General features: G+C 40.1%; 1 protein-coding gene across 5 annotated transcripts; it reads right to left on the bottom strand.

Annotated features, from left to right (window-relative positions):
- Positions 1 to 1,326: 1,326 nt before the first annotated feature.
- Positions 1,327 to 13,167, bottom strand: LOC101799930 (A-kinase anchor protein 17B). 5 transcript variants are annotated; one of them, XM_038184157.2, is made up of 6 exons: positions 12,989 to 13,167; positions 8,488 to 8,641; positions 8,145 to 8,255; positions 6,554 to 6,788; positions 3,800 to 5,315; positions 1,327 to 1,549 (listed from the first exon to the last, which is right to left on the bottom strand). In XM_038184157.2, exons 4-6 carry the CDS (start codon positions 6,641 to 6,643, stop codon positions 1,545 to 1,547), a joined length of 1,611 nt encoding a protein of 536 aa, XP_038040085.2. In that variant the 5' UTR covers positions 6,644 to 6,788; positions 8,145 to 8,255; positions 8,488 to 8,641; positions 12,989 to 13,167; the 3' UTR covers positions 1,327 to 1,544. The 5 variants fall into 5 exon arrangements, 2 of the variants coding, with proteins under 2 accessions (XP_038040085.2, XP_027321053.3); XM_027465252.3 differs by having other exon boundaries at positions 1,327 to 3,197; positions 12,989 to 13,165; XR_011811642.1 differs by lacking the exon at positions 1,327 to 1,549 and adding an exon at positions 1,926 to 3,197 and having other exon boundaries at positions 3,800 to 3,964; positions 12,989 to 13,164.
- Positions 13,168 to 17,425: the final 4,258 nt, after the last annotated feature.

Raw genomic sequence — 17,425 nt, 5'->3', positions numbered from 1 at the left:
GGAACCGAGCACTATTTTAAGTATGTATCTGCACATCACAATACGCTGCTTCCCTAATAAATGACACAGAAAACTGGCAGTAACACAGGACAAAGAGTAATATTAAGCACATGTGCCTCCTGGGAGGGAAGCAGTACAATTCAGATAAGACCACTACTTTTTCAGAGAAAAAAACTGTCATGAAAGGGAAAGGAGTGAATCACAATGTTTCATGAAGCAGCAGGCACACATTTTCTCCTGAAGTGCTAGAGAAAATGGGTGTTTTCTATCTTCTTTTTCTCTTTGTTCATTGCAATGACTAAGCAAAAAAAAAAAAAAAAAAAACATGCTGTGTAGCTTCATTGTTTGTATATTAACCACGGAGGACAAACTAAGTAGAGATTGTCAATCTCCCTTATCCGAAGTGTTGAAATACCAGTTACTCATGTGTCATGAAAACATACTTCAAGAACTCCAGAGCAAATCAAAACAATTAAGCAGCATTTCATTCCCAGCCAGCTGTGGCATATAGCCCCCTGCTTCATAAAATACAGAAGCTTCCTTCATCTGGGCACTGCCTGCTATTAATTACCTCTAGTGGTTTTAGAAAAATGGTTTTACAATTGGTGAGGTAAAAGAGGAGACGTTTCTATGCACTGCTTGGAATCGCAGGCTTTAGAGGAAAAGGACACATAGCAAGATCTACAGCCTCAGTGCCTTACTTCATACTACAAGTGTCACTGTAAACACTTCATAAAAAAGAAAAAAAAAAAAAAACAACAAAATCCAAACCCCATCACTCCTTGAAACACCATCTGAGTACAACAGCATAAACCAAGTTCAGGCAAAGATGTGAAATTCTGCTGGGAACATTAAATGTTTCTGCTGCTCAACTATTTGAATGCTGCTTTTAATGCCTCTTTTCGTCTATTAAATGTTCAAGTTATATAAACATTCTATAATTTCAATAATTGAGATATGATATTTAACTTACAAAGCTATGTGTTTAAAGAGTCTTAAGCCAAATTGTTACATACAACTTAAAAGATAGTCTTCAGAATAATAAAATCATACTGAACAGTCCAGCATATGGAAAGATGGGGTTCAAATTAAATGTGCAAGCAGAAAAAGTGAGAAACTAATACTAAACCACCTGAGAACAGGTTCTAAATAAATCCACACGTAAATAAACAAAAAGGAAAAAACATTTGTCAGTGTGAAAATTACCATGGTGTCTCAATTTAAAGTGCACATCTTTTATTCAATAACAATGCTTTATACTGAATGAGGAGATAGAGGGGATTTGCTTTATCAATTTCAATCAATGTAGCTAAACACAAGAAACAATTACAGAATTGGTGTATTTATTTGTTGACTGTTGTGACAACATATTGATAAAACACTGGAACTTTACACTGAAGGAAATTTAGAGTTCCTGCACCCTTAGACTAACACAAAGAAATACTTCCTCACCTGTAATTGAAAGGGCTACCTCTTGGGAAAAGGGTACTTACTGTACAGAACTGTCTAGAGATTGACAGAGGGGAAGTTTTGTCTTCTTTTCTTTAATCTGTAAATTTTGCATAGAGAAAAAACACCCTTGGTATGTCATAGCAGTGCAACTGAAACATTTTATGTGGTCAACAGATACAAATTACAGTACTGAAAATCTACTAAAGTACTAAAAAAGAGACTTAAGAGGGGCATGAACGTTCTCCGAAACAGAAAATAACTCTGTTGAGAAAATAAGGGTTTGTTGTTGTTGTTTTTTGTTTGTTTTAAGATAAAAGCAATAGATGGACAGTATTTTGAGTAGCAACCATTTGTTATTCATGATCTTGAAAAGGCACTCAACATCTGAACATGTGAAGAGACAGCTGATAAAGTCTGGCAAAGCCTGTAGGAGCCACCAATACCGAACACTGGGGGAAAACCAATCTACCATGAACAGTTAATTTTTTTTTTTTAATTACAATTTATTAGAGCAGAAGTTACAAACATGGGTAAGATGCTATAAAAGAAAGGCAACATCATCACATTAATTTAATATATTGACATGTAATAAATTAAGCATACTAAAATGAAAGCTGAAATAATCAGTGTATTGTACTTAGAACCGATCCTCTATATTTTGCTAAGGGACTTTGTCCAAGAGCAATTGTGTCTGTCTTCTAAATATAGCCAGCTGAGTAAATATGGATATAACTCAAGTTCCTAGACTGCATTTTCACATTTTTACCTCCATGCAGCAGAAATTTAACAACATTAGACAATTCCTCTGGAATTTTCCGTAAGCTAACTTGTACTAAATAGGTATCTCACTGCATGTGCCTTCAGAAGGGCATGGTTTTGAAATCTTGTGAACAAATTTTCAGCCTGCACGTGTGTGTGAGCTGTCAGCATGCTGACAATCATTGCCCTTTTACTGTCCAACATTCAGAGCTCTGCTTAGATCATCATTCAGATTTCCAGAAGCACTGTATTTTACAAAAGTTTTGTGAAATCCCTTCTCCTAAAGGCAAGTTTTCAGAAACACTTCCAGAAGATAGGATTCTATCATATTTGGGAAGCTGTTATTCCCCACAACTAAGAACAAATGTCCCCCACTCCTTCCAGTCCCATCATTTTAACAATCTGATTGAGGAGGCACTTTGTATGCTTGCTCTAAGACTTCTCTGTGTGGGGTTTTAAGACTAAGATATCTCTGTGTGGGGTTTTGTTTGTTTGTTTTCCACAGACTCGTTACTACTGAATACCGTAACTTTGACATTTATATGGTTCCCTACCTTTAATCAGACTAAATCTGAGATCTCAGTCTGTAAATCTTTGAATTCTCAGCAACTGGTCCATAAAAGTTTGTTTGGCCCTGGGGAAAATTTTGGTCCTCTTATCCAAAAAGCAAATAAAAATTCTTGTTTTGTGGCTCACTACACCACTTAGATTATTCGGACCGAAGGAATTATCTAAGCAAAAAAAGCCCCAGTATTCCCAGTAACTTTTAACTGGGCTTTTTTTTTTTTAAAAGGGCTTTCTTCTCCCACTTCTACACAGAAGCTTAAGAGCTATTATATTAGTAGCTGTTCAGCATCCTCTTCTGGGCTCTGCTCCACAGAAAGAATCTGAGCAGGGGTTTGTCTGAATTATCTCAAGAGGAAAGAGAGGGCATCCTCTGACATCTGCATCCATCTCTCTTCTCAACATTAATTTCCTCTCATCTCCTGTAGATAAGTATATGAAAAGTTACTTGAAATGACTTTGTCGAGGGGGGAAAAAAAAGGTACAGGGAGGCAGCGGTTAGGTGGATGCCAGTGAACTTGTAAGCACAGTGAATTAAGAAAGGGCTGTCAGTAACAATATCCAGAAATGTAGCAATCATGTAGGGAAATCAGATGACCACATGCATATTAAAATCACTCACTTCATGAAGTACCTCCCACCCAGATGTACCACAGATTGAGCTGCCTAATGACTTTGGTGCGTGTCTAGAGCATGTTGAGTCGTTAGCATCATGTTGTTTTTAATGGCACAACCACCTATCTGCTAATGCATGAGGGAAACCTTGCTACCTGATTATGAAACAAATGCTACTCTCCAACCTCAGCTGCTCACAGTGTTTCTGAGCTGAACCAACAAAACCCTTAATTGCAGAGAAGTCCATTTTTAAAAAGTACATATATGGTACAAAAAAAAAACAACAACAAAAAAAAAAAAACACTTACCATTCATCACTTTAAGAAGAACTGCAGCAACTAACCTTGCCTGCCAGAGACCTAAGACTATCAGATTCACTCATTTCAGCTCCAGTTTACCTCTTTCTCACCTGTGCTCTGGAGAGTCTCTTGAAGCGGCGAGCCATCAGAAGTGGTAATGTCTGGTGCTGCCACAGCCGTGTGAAGTGTCTTGAATTTCACTTTGTTGTGGAATGCTTTATTACATTTTCTTTGTATCTTTCTAAGTGACTCCAGCTGTATGCAACTGTCCGCCTCTGAAAAGCCACATTCATCAGATAAAAGATTAGAGGAAAGCTTTTTTCTCTTTTTCTTCATTTTGCGAGCATTTCTTTCCTCTTCCCTCGATTGTCTCTCACTTTTCTGTCCTTCATGTCTTAACTTACTACTAGACCTCTTGCATGACTTTTTAAGCCTGTGTTCACACTGCCTTGCCAAGCCCTCAAGGGCAGAATTAGAACAGAAGTCACATTTCCTGCTTTCCTTTTCTTGACCTTCCAGAGTTACATTTTTAAGGTAAACCAGTAATTTTCTCTCCCTCTTTCTTGTAGGCAAGCACCCTTTACTATAATTGCTGTACATTTCTTCACACCTTCTTTCTGTTCTCTTCATTGCACCACCACACGCCTCACTAAAGTACTCAGAATCACTGATCTCTTCCAACAAATCCTTTAATTTGCAAGCGGATCTACAGATTTTGTATGGTATGGTAACTTCATTTCTACCGTCTTCTTGATTGAACTCCTTATCATGAGTAACAGTAGTGCAATCCAAAGAATGATTCAGTCCAGCATATGGTAAGTAATCAACAGAGAGTGTCTCATTCCTCTGTACTTGCAACTTTTTTGCAAGCTGACTTGCATAGGCCTTGTTTTTCAACACTGTGTCTGTTGATTCCAATTCCCCAACTGTGATCACCAGTCTATAATTATCATCACTAATATAATTTGTCTTGTTGAGGTTTTGTACAAGACTCACTTCTCTGAAATGCTGGCCATGTTTGTTACTCAAGCTGATGTGAAAACCACTGTCATCATCAGACACCACTCTCTTCCACCAGGACTTGTTCGCAGATTTTTTTGGCTCTAAGCAAACACGTGCATAGCTTGGTGTCTGATAGTAGTTTAATAAATAATGAATGAATTCATCAGTCTCATACACCTTTTGCTTTCTGCAACCATCCTCAGACACTGCCTGTGTGTGAACTACATTCAGTGCTGGGCAGTCCCTTCCATCCAGAGATCTGATGACCTTGCAGTCTTGGGTAACTGTAATCAGCAAAGATCCACAGCCAAAGGAGTTGTGCACATCTCTGCCAGTCAATCTCTCAGAACTCAGCGCTGTACTGGGGTCATTTAAAATTGTCCTGACTATAGGAGAAGGAGACACATGGAACTTAGTCACATCTCCTTCCTCACTAGATAAGCTGTTGTTTTTTTGAGTTAATTGGCACTTAAACTCCTCCTTATGTTTCAACTCTTTTTGCGTATGACAACGATTGTTAATCTGTTCCTGATGAACGTCTTTTAATGCTGTTTCAGAAAACGAATCATTCTTCCTTATGCCCAATGAAGGATCCACTTTTTGACTTGCCAACTGTACAAAATCCTTCAAATAAAAATCAGGAGAATGATTATGTACATTTATTGAGCGTAGAGAACAGTAAAAAGACTGCTAAACTGCAAACTCATAAATATGCAGTTGTACATTCATAAGAATTATACAGGTGAGGAATAAATTTGGCTTCATGCAGAGCTTGATCACACAATCTCACTACTGCTAATCTAGAACTAACAATACTTTGTCTCAGAATGCTGCATTCTCAAATAGGGCAGTTAATCTGTCAATCAATTTATCTATCTCACTACAACTGCATAAGAAAATAGTTATTCTGTTTTATTAAAGCTTCACAATCAGTGTTGTATGCAACAGAAAAATTGAAAGATTTTTGTAGATATAGTAATTGTTCTAAATATTCTATGTAGTTTTTATGGGTCCAAATACAACCAATCTAAAGCCTTCCAAATGATGAAACCAAGAAAAAAGTTTATTTAACTCATTAATTTCACAATTAAGAAGGTCAACATAAGACATTATGGGGCCCTAAAAATTCACAGAGAATGGCAAATGTAGCCTCTGACTTCAACTCTTAGTGATAGTGCTTTAGAATCAATCTTTTTTCCCCAATCTTAAGGACTGGGGAAAAACATACTTGTTAAGAGACGCAAGCAAATTTTTACATAGCAAATAGCAAAGAAAAAATTACATTAGCACTCCTTAGATTTCAAACTTTATTGTTTTTTAATCCCAAAGCACTAAATAAGCCTCTAAACATAATTCCTCTGCAAAACACTCCAATTTTTATCAGTCTTCTGCTGACTTTTTCAAGACATTAGCTGAATCAAAGAAAACTGATAGCTTAGTGTTGGCCCCCCAAAAAAGCTATTAGAAATGAAAGCAGCATAATCCATATTAATTTAATTCTTTCACTTGCAGACTTGAGACCAAAATAAGCAGAGACATCTTCCTTTGCATTCCCTAACCTCCCTGTTTGCAATGTTGGATCAAGTCTAACAGATTGATGTGGTCCTTCCAGCCCTATTTTTACACAGTAAAGACAAGACCTCAAACAAACGTCAAAGACAAAATTTCTGGGTAGGATCACACTACCTTTGGGTAGGGCAAATTGTCTAAGGGCAAACTATCACAAGACTTGGACCTCAGGCCTTCTTAGTCACTCTCAAGGCATTCTTTTGAGCAGCATCAAGACACCAAAAGTCTACTGAACTATTCAAGATCTAACAAATACCCTTCATAACTTAAAATATGTTTGAAAATGTTCTTACTTTCACACGGTTTAACAGGACCGTAAGCAGTCTGACAGACTCCACTCTTCTCTGAGCTAGCAGGGATTTCCTTTCTTCCCATTCAGGCATATTCTCTGGCCACTGCTGTTCTTCAGCTGGTACCTTCTGCTTTTGGGGATGTTTTTCATCTCCATCTATCTGCCTCTCTTCTCTCCTCTTGAGCTTAGCTTTCTTTTTTCTCTCTTGAACTTTTTGTTCATCACCACGTATTTTTCTAGGTAATTATCAATATGGGACAATTTAGACGACACTTGTTTTACATTTTGAGTCCTGGGAGATTGGATGTCAGTCTTTGAAATGCTAACAATAAACCAGTCACCAAGAATCTACACGTGGCTAATGAGAAATCTTGGCTGTTAGAATTACATATTTAATAAACACTGCATATTGATGACATGCATCTAACTGATGCACACATTTAGAACACATTAGTTCTGTGCTTATCTCTTCAAATAGTTTGTATTCTGGGGTTTTCTTTATATGCACTGCCAAGAAGACAGATTCACATTATCTTTTGTCTCCAAGGACACAACCAGAAGCTGATCATTCAGATCTAATTCTTACCTTAACAAAGCTCCCCTACAGATTAACATGGAGGTGCCATTTAAAGACATTATAAGACTACTTCCATTGTTATAAAAATTCACGTTGAAGGTGTCACCACTTTTTGGAAACCTTGGCCTGTAGAAAACAGATCTACTAAACAACCAACATGATTTGTCACAGAAAACTCCAGAAAATTCAGGGAACGAAATTCACACAAACATTTAAAATATCTGTTTTTAAAGTATTTGAGTAAGAAAATACTCAATTAGCAACGGAAGCAGAGCGATGTTTTCACAGATCGAGCATCTGAGTTGCTATGTTGAGCATACCGAAGCTTTTTTTTTTTTTGTTAATATGGAGGTGTGTAACATGATTAATTACCAGTGACAGTCTCGTATGCAATACAAGCACACTACCAAATTAAAGCTTCCACTTACTACTGTTACTTGCATACAGAAATCCTAAACCACTGCCCTAAAGATAACAATTAAAAAATAGTATGTAAATAGGGGTGGACAGAAAGGCAGAAGAACTGTTTGTTTCTTGCTTTGAAGCTCACAGTCAACTGGAAGGCATGCTTCAGAGCATAAAGATACTAATTTGTGGTGTGGCAGCATAGAACAATGAAAAAGCAAACACACAAATAACAAGCACATGCAGAATTTTAAGCAACCAAGCCTCAGCTCTCAGATTTCACCCCAGGTCCACAGAATCTTAGAACAATCAAGCCTGAAAGGACCCCAGGATGTCTCTAGTCCAACCTCTTTATTATAACACACTCCTTCATCTGATGCCTTACACACAGAATTGTCATGTTGCTTTTTTTTTTTCCCTGCAGTAACACACAAATTTAGAACTACTCAGTACTGCTTCAAGTTTTTCGACTCCTGTTTCCTCAAAGCTTTTTTTTTTTTTTTTTAACGTAAAAAAAACCATTAGCATCTTCTTTCCTGGATTTTACTTGGTATGGAATAGTCTAGCAAATCTTAAGAAAACAGAACATTCTCTAAAAATACACTCTCACCTTTTAAACCCTTTCTTCCCCTTGTGCTCCTGTTCTTGCAGTGTCAGTCTTTTCAGGCTTCTCTTTCTTTATGGCTCCTTCACTAAAATTTCTGGTTGTATCAGAAGTCACCTGTCACAGAAGAAAGAATCAGACTAACCAGTCCAGTTTGCCACGTACAAACACAGACAGCCTACTACACAAACAAGAATCATCCCAGGTGACTACCAAATACTACTACATTTGCGAGAATTACTTTCTCTGTTGTGGAATACCAGAACATTTACACTGTCGAAGCTCAAACACCCACCCCCAAATATCTCCTCCTGCTACAACACCAGGGGTTCGCAAGCTGACATCATACCTTTGGCCAAACTTGTTACTGGCAGGCTCTTCTGGAGACTCAAAGTTCGGTATGTTCAGCAGAGAGTTGCTAGCTGTCCAATTCATGCAGTTCTGCCAAAATTAGAGTTCGCTGACACTTGGAGCAACATCTTTTGGATCCAGTGCTTGCTTACCTAGCAAGAAATGATGAATCCTGGGGTGTGCTGCATTTAATCAGCTTTAAATACCCAGATGCAAGCATGTTAGAAAACATTCAAGCAAATTGCATCAAGATGCATCTACACTAGAAACGTGACATCAAGTGTTATTTCCAGCATGGAGACATTTTGTTAGGGTCACAGTTTAGAAAGTATCTGCTGGAAAGAGTACTGAAACAGGGCACACCCTGATAAATCGTTATGGAGATAAGCTAATAGGCTGATGAAATTAAGCTTGCAGGCTGCAAACTTTCTCTTACAATGCCACATTGAGCAGAGCACTTCGGTACCAACCACACTGAAAATATTTACAACTTTTAGCTTACCTGCACCAATTTTCCAGAAAATCAAGAAGTAAGACCCCAATAACTGGATTAAAGACCTCAAATTCAGATATACAAAGTTCAGATATCAGTATTGGCTATCTCCACTGAACGAAAAACAAGTCTTAAGTTTTTCCCCAATACTATTAAGTGCCTCAAAGTTTATGGAGAAGTATCAGCTGGTTAGCAGACTTTTTAGTCCTAGCCTCAAAGCAAAGCATCAGAGGTTGGCAAACCACCATCTGTGCCAGTTTCTTCCCCAAAATCTCAGCAGCTGGTAACAAATAAAGGTTAGTATATTTTACTGCCGTCCATGTGGTATTTTTTCCCTGTATGGTCACCATTTTATCATAAATAGAGACTAAACCAAATGAAATATATGTATATGTATATTTATACACACAAATACACACACAAAGAGAGCTGCAAGAGTACCATATAAAAGTTTCCACTGAAGCCACCTGACAAAAGCCTACAAGCAGGTTGTCACAGGTTAAAAACTCTGCTGGCATTACTCAGGGAAGGCGTGCTGGCTTTCAATCTAGGAATCTGTAGGGGGAGACAAGTGCAGTGGAAGAAGCCACCTGGTAAAAGAGGGTGGCTAAGGATTACTCAGAATGAACAAAATGTACATGTGGACTGAAGAAACACCAGTGTCATAAAAAATCAGGACTCTGGAAGCACACATTGCAACACTGAATTGCTCCTATTAAGGAAATTTACTCTGAACTAAATACAGCTTTGTTGGATAAGGATGACTCTCTGAACTAACCTTGAATGCAGATGCATGCGTGCATGCGTGTGTGTGTTTTACCTAAGTATGTGTGTGTAAAAATCTTCATAGATATGTGATTTACTGATTTACTGCAGTAGCATGTGTACATCACCACGTACAAAGCAGAGCAGGTACTCTGAGACAACTTACTACAGAACTGGAAAAGTCACCACTCTTTAGAATCCCTTCTACCCCCTGCGCATGGAGATAAAGAGCTTCCTACAGCTACCTATTATTTTATTATAAACCATACTTTTTCCATCGCACTTAGATTTGAGTTGAAGCAGGTGAGAACATGCAGACACCACTGTTGAAACCTGTAAATGGCTAAGACCTGAGAAAGAGCTGGTGTGCCCAAAGCTCGTCTTTTTTTGCAAGTACATATTCTATTAAACCAGCTGATACAATCCTGTCTTTGCAAATCCTTCTTCACATCACAGTCGCAACCATATTCCTACTACTGCAATAAATCACTGAATAGTAAGCCCAAAAGTCTTGGCATGGAGCTGTCTGCAAGTCATCTATAGTGGCTTGGTAGTGCAGGCCATTATCCTTGCTCTTCCCTACTCTTATTCACAGCCAGGAGCAATTTAAGCATTAGAAATTTATTTCTCATGATGTAACTGTGTACAAAGCACAGAATTATTTACTGTCTCATCCACTGAGGCTTTGCTGCTCAGCATCATGGCCTTTTGGAATCAACCCTGACATACTAATAAGCTGTTATCTTTAGGTTTTAATTTTTCCAACTGATAAATCACAAGGAATCTGACATTTGACCTCATTACCAAATGGATATTCCCTTTTAGCCATTCTGCTGTGGTTATAACGTTAGGAACACATTTACCCTTGCACTGTTGTTTATTACAGTAACTGCAGGCTCAGCTGTCCCTTGCTACCTGCATGCCTTTCTTCTATGATGATATCTTTTGCTAACCCCAAAATACACCCACCCTCACCCTCTGCTAAATACTGTAAAGCATAAAAAGGAAACAAGGAACCAAGACAGTGACCTGAGACAATACAAATTTCTGATCAATTCCCAGCTCTGTTGAGGAATTCCTGTGAAACCCAGTAACTTCGTATTCCTCAGGAGCCTAATTTAATACAGTATTACAGAACAGATTCACACTAATTGGTACCATAACAGACCATCAATTCACTTACTCTGGCCTGTGCTGTATTGCACTTCAGTTGTATGCCAGTGACAATGCACCAAACGTAGCCCTATTTGACTAAAAGCACCTCTGCCAGGAGGGAAACCTACCTGGTCCTGCTTTGAAAACACCAGGCTATGAAAATCTGCCACCTCCCATGGGCAGTTTGTTCCAGCCCTTACTCATCCACTGCTGAAATGGAAACCATTTGCAGACACCGATTCTTCATAAGCATTCCTGTCCTAGATTCACATCTTTTTAATATCTAGGTGTGTTTGTGTTTTTTCCTCCTACAGGCTATAATTAAGGTGTCTGTAAGTCATCTTTTTGATATAAAATAGTATGTTTGAGCTCTTTAAGAGCTTACGGTCTCTCATTGTAAGGCAGTCTCTCGAGCCTCTGAGTAACTTTCACTGTGCTATTCTAACACTTTACAATTTAAATTTCATGAATCCCAAAATTGTACACAGTATTGATTTATCCAGTGCCAGACACGGAGGAGAATGCACTCCTTTAGGCCCACTTTCTATCACCATTTAAACTTACCCCCCACAAGATTGCAAGGGAAACCCAAGTTATTGCTAACGTATTACAGTAACCCTTTCACATCCTCAAAGAAAACCACAAAGATAAATCAATAACTCTGAAACTGCCTTCTCTCTATATCTACATGGTTCTTTTCACATTGACCTAAGTACCTTAGAACATCCTAAAAAGCATCACCTAAGTTCATACGTTTAGCAAAATTAGACTTCAGGGAAACATTAACAGCCTGCCAATACTTAATTTGAAACACTGAAACACCCTTTTAGACCCTATGAGTAAAATGCACGTAGTAAGAATAATTTTATTCAAAGGTGCCACTCACATTTGCTCACAGTACTGCTGGCTTAAACAGCTCTTACCATCCCCAGCTTCCCAGCTGGGAACTCCCACTCATTCCAAGCCCTGGGCCATCGCAACCGTTTTTAAGACCTCACCACCAACTGGGGCAGGAAAAAAAGCTAGCCTGGGGGAAAAAGGAAGCCCTGTTTTGTCAGGTTACTTTGCAGACAGTTCCCTGCTCTCATTCACAGTGCAGCTCCACAAATGGTTCCAGGGACGCAGCTTAAGGCAGAGGAAATATCTTCATTCTGCAAAGGTGGGCAGCAAAACCGCCCAGTGAATGGCAAGGTGGTGAGAGTACGTATTGATCTGTAGTACCAGAAGGAGTTTATCACGCAGGGAAAAGCATTTACCAGAAACAGTCACTTGGTGAAGTTTAAACAAGAGGTTTAAACACATGCAGATTTTCAATAGGCAGGATTAGCTTATTCAGCTTGCTCTGCACAAAATTAAGTGAAGAGCAGAGATGATCAGAAGTCCTGCTTGCTGCTGCAATATTGCACACAAATATTGCAGCAGAAGGGGCTTTTTAAAGCTAACGCTGCTGGTGCCACTATTTAAGGCTGGATGTTTTGAGGTTGGGATAAGAACAACACAAAAGAACCCCGTAATAATCGATAAGCCGGTCGCAAGGCCATAGTACCTATGCTTTGCAGGATGCGAGCCTGAATTCGGACAGGCTCTGGAGGCACCAGGAGCGTGGCTGCCAGCCCACCTGCCCAAATGAGCCCTGCTATATCAGCTCGGTGACAGCCAGGCCCGCGCCCACCCCTCAAACATTTCTGAGGGGCGGTGTCAGCGGTGTGCTGGGGACCCCAAATGGGGCAGGGCCGGACCCACTGTGCCTTTCCCCACACCCCCAGCAGCCTTGCCCTGGGTGCAGCCACCCCACCCGCAACGCCTGTGAGGAAACCCAGCGGGCCCCCAGCGCCCACTTGGCCACCCAGCGGCCTCCCAGGGGCGCCCACCAGGGACACGGGGGCAGCCGCTGTGACACGGGAGGCGACGCCGAGCCGGCCCCGCCGCCTCGCACCCCTCAGGGCCGCTGTCGCCCCTCATCAAGCCCCCCGCTGGCCGCCTTTCCCCTCAGCCTGAGCGGCCGGGCCCGGAGAGGAGCCACAGCCCCGCGGCCGCTCCCCGGGGCCGGGACTCCCCTCCCCTCCGCCGGCCGGGCTCCCCTTACCCCTCCGGCCGCCGCTGCAGCCGGCTGCCACCGGCAGCGGACGCTTCCAGGCGCCCTTCGCCGCCGCCACCCCCGGGGCGGAGCGCGGCGGGGCTGGGGGAGCGGCCCCCCTCAGGCGCAGCCCGGCCCCGGCCCCAGCCGCCCGCCGCCGCCCGCCCTGAGCGGGGCCGGGGCCCGGCTGCCCGCCTCGCCAGGGGGCGCCGCTCCCGCCGGGCGCCATTTTGTGGCGGCTTGAGGTGGGGGGCGTGAAGGGGCGCCGGGTGTCTGGGGTGGTGCAGACCCATGGGGATTTGGGTGAAGGGATTTGGGGAACGGGTCATAGAATTTGGGGCGGGAGGGAGCCCCAGGAGTGGGGCTGGTGGCTGTCAGGTCACCTGATGGGGACGCGGTGAGGTGCCCGGGTGTCTCACCTGCCTGCTCGCATCCACCTGGTGTGTATAGTCTGCAGTCGGCATGGCTGTTCATTATGGAAAAAAGAAAGGAAAAAGGCAAAAAGTTACTTCCTCTCCGATTGCCAGTACCCTTTACTTAGGCATTGAGAAGGCCTAGTTCCAGGGCTCTGATGCAACGTTTTTGTCTTTGTCTTGGTGACAAAGATAGTTCATCTGTCACCACTTCATCACCTATCACTGCTTCATCTGAACACTGTACATACAAGGATTAATATTGTCTTTTCTCTGGTTTTAGTGCTAGTTTGTACACGTTTAACCAATGGAAACACAGTACCTTTATCTATTTGTACAAGATGACAGTCAAATCTCCACAAAGGAGCAGCTCTGAGGGGTGCCAGGCTTCCTCAAATACACCCTTTAAGGTATCATCTACATTTTCCAACGCTTTGTTCTTCCTTTATGGTCTCAAATGAAATTCAGTTTAGGCTTCTTAGGATACACACAAGGCTGGGTTTGCAGGCAGAGGTGTGTACTGGCTTCTTTCCACTAATTACAGTTACAACCTGAGAACAATTTTGTGTATTTTTAGGGTGGGTCTATTTATTTTTCAAATGTGTGTCCCAAAAACCATTTCTGTGTTTTCTCACTATGTAGGTTGGTACGATAGATACCATCTTTGTTTACAAACCTTTTGTTTGGTCTAGTTATTTTCACAGTTGTTGGTTCTTCTTAGATTCTGAAGATTTTCTAGGAGTCTATTATACACTGGTCGTTATTTACATTTTTCTTGTTCCCTTAAAAGATAAAAATGTGTTTTGATGGTGCAAATCATTAAATTCCAAAGATAATATCTTTTGGTTACACGATTTTTTTTTCCTTTCTGTGTATATTCCTCCAAAACTATACAGGTAAACTGGAATTTTATACTAATTTGCAGCTGCAAACTAGTTATTTAGTCAGTACTTTTTGATTTTCCAGAGATGCAATAAATTGAGAAACTCTAATGATGTTTAACTTATAAATAAAATGCTTAATGTAGCTATGCAAAGGTATTTGTCTGAGTGAGGGCTCCTGAATAAAAGAGAAGATATACTAATTATTATTAATTAGTAGCTGACAATGCTGTTAATTTTTTGTTTTTCCTATTATGAGAGGAGTCATACAAAAAGTACATTTCTCTTTTCTAACTTCAATGGCAATTGTTTTATAATAATGAAATGCCAAACAATGAAGAAACAGTTTAAATTTTGTTTTGTATTGAACACTCTTGAACTCTGCCACAAAAATGTGTAATTTTCTTGTTACCAGTGCAGTAGTTTTGAGACTTTAGGTCTCGTTGTCTTAGGCTTGTGACTGGGATAAGAATGCTCCCTTCTTTTTCAAGTACAATGCATTCCAGCCCAAGACTATCACATCTTAGGACCTCTGGTACCACAGGTACTCACACAAATGAATTAAAAACTCAAACTATGCCTTCTGGTTGTAGGTAAAACAAACTAAAAAAGTTTATTGTCTGTAATTAAGCAAATTATACGTAAATAGAATTTAACTGATATTCTTTATCTATATTTATATTCCAGGGAGCAAATTACTGTAAACTGTGGTCTTTTACAATTGCAGAATATCCTGCTTACCAGGATAGAGCACGTTGCTGGAGCAGTATGGTAAGTTAACTCTGTGAATGAACAGCAAGTCATATTTCCTCTGGCAAAGAAGACGGGGAAAACAGATGTTAAGGAAAATACTCTGGCAATGTTCTCATGTTGAGAACAAGGGCCATGTGATACTAATTAAAAGCACCACGTCCAAAACTGATAGAGGAAAATACTTTTACACAGGGAATAATAAGATGATGGTGGTCATTGATGCAAAACGTATGAGAGATTAAGCACCTTGCTTTGCAAGTGGATTGATGTTTATAGAGGCAATAAGAAAATAGGGAGGTATTTTGCAAATTCAACTTTGAGCCAATATTAGCTACTAGATTATATGCTTAAGACATGACTGCGAAGTTAGAGATCTAGACTGACATAATTATCCCACATCTCCCTTTTGCAGAATAGTTATACTTCTCTCTGCAGCCTGCAGTTCCAGGCTTTATCCCATCTGTTAGCTACCTAAATTGTACAAACCCTGAATCTGCACTACTCGTAGAAAACTATCTTCCTAAAATTAGACAATGAGTAAAGGTGAAACCCTGCCTGCAAAAGTCACGTGGTATCTTTGAAAATCAATGTAGGTAAAGTGAGTGCAAAGGACTGTGTGCAGAGCCAGCTCTTTTATTTATTACGGGTTTATTCTCTTTTAGCTGAAGTGGATACGAAGTACAATGTCATTTTAAATCCAGAGGAGTGTTCACACAGAGATTGCAACATCATAACCTAGCAGGTTTCAGAAGGTTTTAATTTAAACCTGTCAACCAGTGCTTGAAAACCATCTTTCTCTGTTAACTTCAAGAATAGGCTGGGGAAGAAAGTGGTTGGAAAAAACTTTGGGCATGAAAGGGGTTTAAGTACATGCAAGTAAGAATCTTGGCTATGGTTCTGCTTGTGGCTTGGTAACGTCATTTCAGGAATTATGGCTGAATATTGTGTACTGCTCAAGTAATTTAAAAGAAAACATAATTTTCCATATTGAGACTATATATCTCCCTAACTTTAGATGTACAGTCCATAGGAAAAATCAAAGCTTCATCTTGTATTTAATTTTGAAACAGAACAATAAGGCCGGTTTCAAGGGACAATAGGAAACACTTGCAGTATTGTTTCATGAATAACAATGCTACAGCCTTGTTTATTGCACGTAGCTGCCATTGCAACTAATTTGTGGACTGTTGAAATATTTTTTCCCTAGATACAGATTTTATCAGTTAGTGAGTGAGAAGCAGCTCACCTACACAACTACTTTCTAGCCAGAAACAGCTGAATGATGGATTCAATACTGCCACCCACTGGCTGGCTGCACACAAATCTTGTGGAACTTTATTTAAGGGAATAGATAAAAGTACTTAGTGGAGGGTTTTTGTTTGTTTTTGTTTGTTTGTTTGTTTGATTGATTAAGGCGTTTAATTTTTCTGTCAGGACTTTCTAATCAGCCTGTATGATTATGGGTTTAATCTACAACAAGGTTACCTCTGAAATACTTTGTATATAGGCAGATGAATTCGCTTTGTGGTTTTAGAAAAAGAAAAAGGAAAAAAGTTCTTAGTTCAACAGTCAAGTTTTGGCTGTAAGGATAATTAATTTTCTTGAACATAAGCTGTTTAGCCACCAAAGGAAATGCAATAATTTATAAAGAAAGTCCAGAATACATGATCCTACTTCATATGATTCTGTTTTATAACATTTCTGAGCCATGCTTAGAATACGTATCAGTGACATTAATTCTAGCACCAGCTTTGTATTATAGACACGAAGAGGGAAGAATTCTTGGTTCCTCTTTCTAAAGTGTACTTTACAACTGACAAAGCCAGCTGGCACTGTGAAACGCTCTCAGTACAGAAAGACAGGCTTGTGATTAAGTCATAGGAGTGGGAGTGTGAGGTCCTATTTCTGGTTCAGTCACAGACGTCCTGGATTATCATAGGCAAATCTAGTAATTTTCATGACTGGTCATGTGGACAACCCATAGTGATTGCTGAAGTGGCTTCTCCTCCCAGCCCCAAGGAAGGAACAGACCAAGACCACGTTACACTCTATCAGTCTCCAGCAAATGTCCTGGAGAACAAGGCCAACTGAACACCTCAGAAAGCTCTAAATGTAGAGCTTTTCTAACTCGTATCTGGGGATGGCACGAGCAGAAAAGTGGGTTTCCTGACAGCCTTGTTCATTCTCTCTCTCTGATCTCAGAAGTTTCCTGTGAAACTTTAAGCATGTTCTTTTTAAGTACTGAGTGCCCAAGGAAGACGGTTTAAAAATAGAATGTAACTTAATTTAGGAAACGACAGCAAGCTTCAACACTACCTTTACCAAAAAAAAAAAAAAAAAAAGGCTTTGACAGATTTCAGTGTGGTACCTGATTCGGATCTTAGCCACAACTGCATCAT

The sequence above is a fragment of the Anas platyrhynchos genome, chromosome 10 (assembly GCF_047663525.1).
Source record: "Anas platyrhynchos isolate ZD024472 breed Pekin duck chromosome 10, IASCAAS_PekinDuck_T2T, whole genome shotgun sequence".
In the NCBI taxonomy this organism is placed as follows: Eukaryota; Metazoa; Chordata; class Aves; order Anseriformes; family Anatidae; genus Anas; species Anas platyrhynchos.
Note: the sequence above shows the minus strand (reverse complement) of the source record. Positions and strands in the feature narration are given on the sequence as shown.

Excerpts from the sequence above, each read along its gene's own strand:
- LOC101799930 (XM_027465252.3), bottom strand. The coding sequence starts at position 6,643 with ATGCCTGAATGGGAAGAAAGGAAATCCCTGCTAGCTCAGAGAAGAGTG. Across the intron at positions 5,316-6,553 it reads TCCTGTTAAACCGTGTGAAA|GATTTTGTACAGTTGGCAAG; the intron begins GTAAGAACATTT and ends TTTTATTTGAAG. Across the intron at positions 3,198-3,799 it reads AGAGACTCTCCAGAGCACAG|GAGATGAGAGGAAATTAATG; the intron begins GTGAGAAAGAGG and ends ACTTATCTACAG.